This window comes from Otolemur garnettii, unplaced genomic scaffold (genome assembly GCF_000181295.1).
Source record: "Otolemur garnettii isolate 467f Iridium unplaced genomic scaffold, OtoGar3 scaffold00137, whole genome shotgun sequence".
Lineage (NCBI taxonomy): Eukaryota > Metazoa > Chordata > Mammalia > Primates > Galagidae > Otolemur > Otolemur garnettii.
This window is the reverse complement of record NW_003852532.1, coordinates 3,915,140-3,917,689: the sequence shown is the minus strand read 5'-3', so window position 1 is coordinate 3,917,689 and position 2,550 is coordinate 3,915,140. Positions and strand designations below refer to the sequence as shown.

Below are 2,550 nucleotides of genomic sequence, written 5' to 3'. Positions count from 1 at the left end.
CACTCCTGGGCTTCCTTTCATCCAAGATAAAAATAGGAGAAAATAAGTTTGTCACTGGGGTACTTACCCAATTCTAAAGCTGCTATTAATGCCAAAGCAACAAGGGCTTCATTCTGCATTATTACATGTTCACTAGTTGCCATAGTAACTAGATGCTTGATGCCACCACTCTGTACAATAGTTTTAATTACATCCTACAATAAATAAATATCATGAAATTATAAACTAATTTTAAACATGAAGAAAGTGTATTACAATGAGTCAATTCATTGTTGAGTTGAGTGGTTTTGTGACAGTGTCCTGTATGAGTCATTTCATTTAACCATAAATCTTTTTTCCTTCACCGAAGAAAAGGAAAAAGCTTTTAGCTTTAAATAAATTCATCAAAGGATGACAACTTAAATTGCCTAAGTGGAAAAGACCATTGCAATTGCAGTTCACATGAAGGAACAGAGAGGGCTAGCAGCTACCAAAGGTAAAGAAATAAAGGGGCCACTGCCTCAAATGTTGACCTACCTCAGGATCAACTAAAGAGAATAAAGCTTGGATAGTTTTTTTTTTTTTTTTTAAATTTTCCAATAGTGCCAGGTTCTGTAAACACTCCAGGTAAAGCTTTTATAAATTTTTTAAAGTAATTTTTACTCTTTGGTCTTACAAATATGAGAAATGAATTACATGAAAACAGACTAAACAGAACTTAAATCAAATTCTGTGTTTGCTCTCATTCTCATGGTGCCTAGAGCGCTGGCCCCTCTCTAGGCAGAGGAGACATGGGCTCTGGATTCACTAAATCCCTTTGACTTTGAGCACATTACCAAACCTCTCACCTTGGTGATATCGTCTAGGTTGTTGGAACGATATTAAATATTTATCACACAGGTTTTTGTAATCATTAAAAAGTTATTACACAAAATCATACATATCCGGTAAAGTTAGATGAAAAAAGTGGTTACGTTTATTTCTGGTACTTGGTTTTATCTTAGAACTTGCACTAAATGTAATTTAGTGGCAAGTCTCAATTTAAAAGTAGTTTTCTTAGCTAGGTTTCACTATTTTTTAATAATTTGAAGTTCTGGATATTATAAAAAGTAGCTTCTCCAAGACACCTTCAATGATATAAAACTAACTATATTTAGAAATATTTTTCAAAGATTTCCTAAAATATTTGAAAAAAGGCTTCCTTTATGCCCCCACATCATGTGAATTTTTAAAGGTGACTATTTCTTGACAGTATCTTTGCTTTGAGCCCAAACTTGTTTAATGCTCCAGTATCCTGTATCTGTGGAGTCTAAGAACTTGGTTTCTGAGGTAGCCTGGGTTGTGGCTACCAAAAGTTGTTTCCTGTCAACCTCTTTTAGCAAGTGAGAAACTCTTTTAAAGCCTTTTCTAACTTCCCAATATATTGCTTACTCAGTGACAAGTTTAGCTAATGAAAATCCTTGGACTCTCATTTCATTCTCTATTTTTTGATTTCCCCTGAAAAGTCCAGTGTGCTAGGAGGAAGAACAGGGAATGAACAAAAGAAATCTGTACATCAGCAAGAAACAGGACCTCCTCTTAAGTCCAAGCATAGTTTCTTTTCAATCTCACTCTTCTGGAATAGATACCTGAATATTTACTTTCAAAATGTCTGCCCTGTCTCCAACTACTTCAACAAATGTTTACTGAATGGCTAGCTACTCTATGGAGTCACTTCACCTGATAGAATATGGGAGAGTAAGGTAAAACCAAGGTTCAAATCCAGGCAGTTTGACTACTGGGTTCTTACTTTTTTTTTTTTTAAATTTCAGATTCATGTGGGTAGAAATAGTTTGATTCCATAGTTTGCATTTGTAAGGTTAAAGTCTGATTTGTAGATGTGTTCTACACCCAGGTAGTATGCTCTACACCCGTGCAGTGTACCTGCTGGGTAGGAATTTACATCCAACATTTTCTTCCCTTTCCTCCTCCTCCCTGCTTGAATTTCATTCAAGTTTTTCTCTCACTTGAGCTGGTAGGTGTTAATCTAGTAGTTCCAGTTTAGTACTGGGTACATGTGGTGTGTGCTTTTCCATTCCTGTGAGACTTAAAGAGAATGATCTCCAATTGAATTCAGGTAAAAGATACATAATCTCTGTCTTCTTTTATGGCTGAGTAACATTTTACGGTATATATACACACGCAACTTACTCATTCCTTTGTTGAAGCTCACTTGGATTGTTTCTACATTTTTGCAATTGTAAATTATGCTCCTATAAACATTCAAGTACAAGTGTCTTTAGGATAGAATGCCTTTTTGTCCTTTAGGTAAATTCCCAGTAAAGGGATTGCAGGATCAAATGATAGGTCTACGTTTAGCTCTTTGGGGAATCTCCATACTGCCTTCCCCAGAGGCTGCACCAGTCTGCACTTCCACTACAGAGTGTAAGTGGTGTTCCTTTCTTTCTGCATCCATGCCAGCATCTGCTGTTTTGGAACTTAATGATGTAAGTCATTTTCTCTGGGGATAGATACCTCAGTGTAGTTTTGATTTGCATTTCTCTGACTAGAGATAATGAGTATTTTTTTCAT

The 2,550-nt window shown here is 35.8% G+C and overlaps 1 protein-coding gene across 3 annotated transcripts in view; it reads right to left on the bottom strand.

Annotated features, from left to right (window-relative positions):
• RAP1GDS1 (Rap1 GTPase-GDP dissociation stimulator 1) overlaps nt 1-2,550 on the bottom strand; it is a 140,365-nt gene that overhangs the window by 5,310 nt on the left and 132,505 nt on the right. For all 3 annotated transcript variants that reach the window (XM_012810563.2, XM_023518399.1, XM_012810565.2), the window contains one exon: nt 68-194. In XM_012810563.2, coding sequence (XP_012666017.1) covers nt 68-194 — 127 coding nt within the window. The remainder of the gene's footprint in view (nt 1-67; nt 195-2,550) is intronic.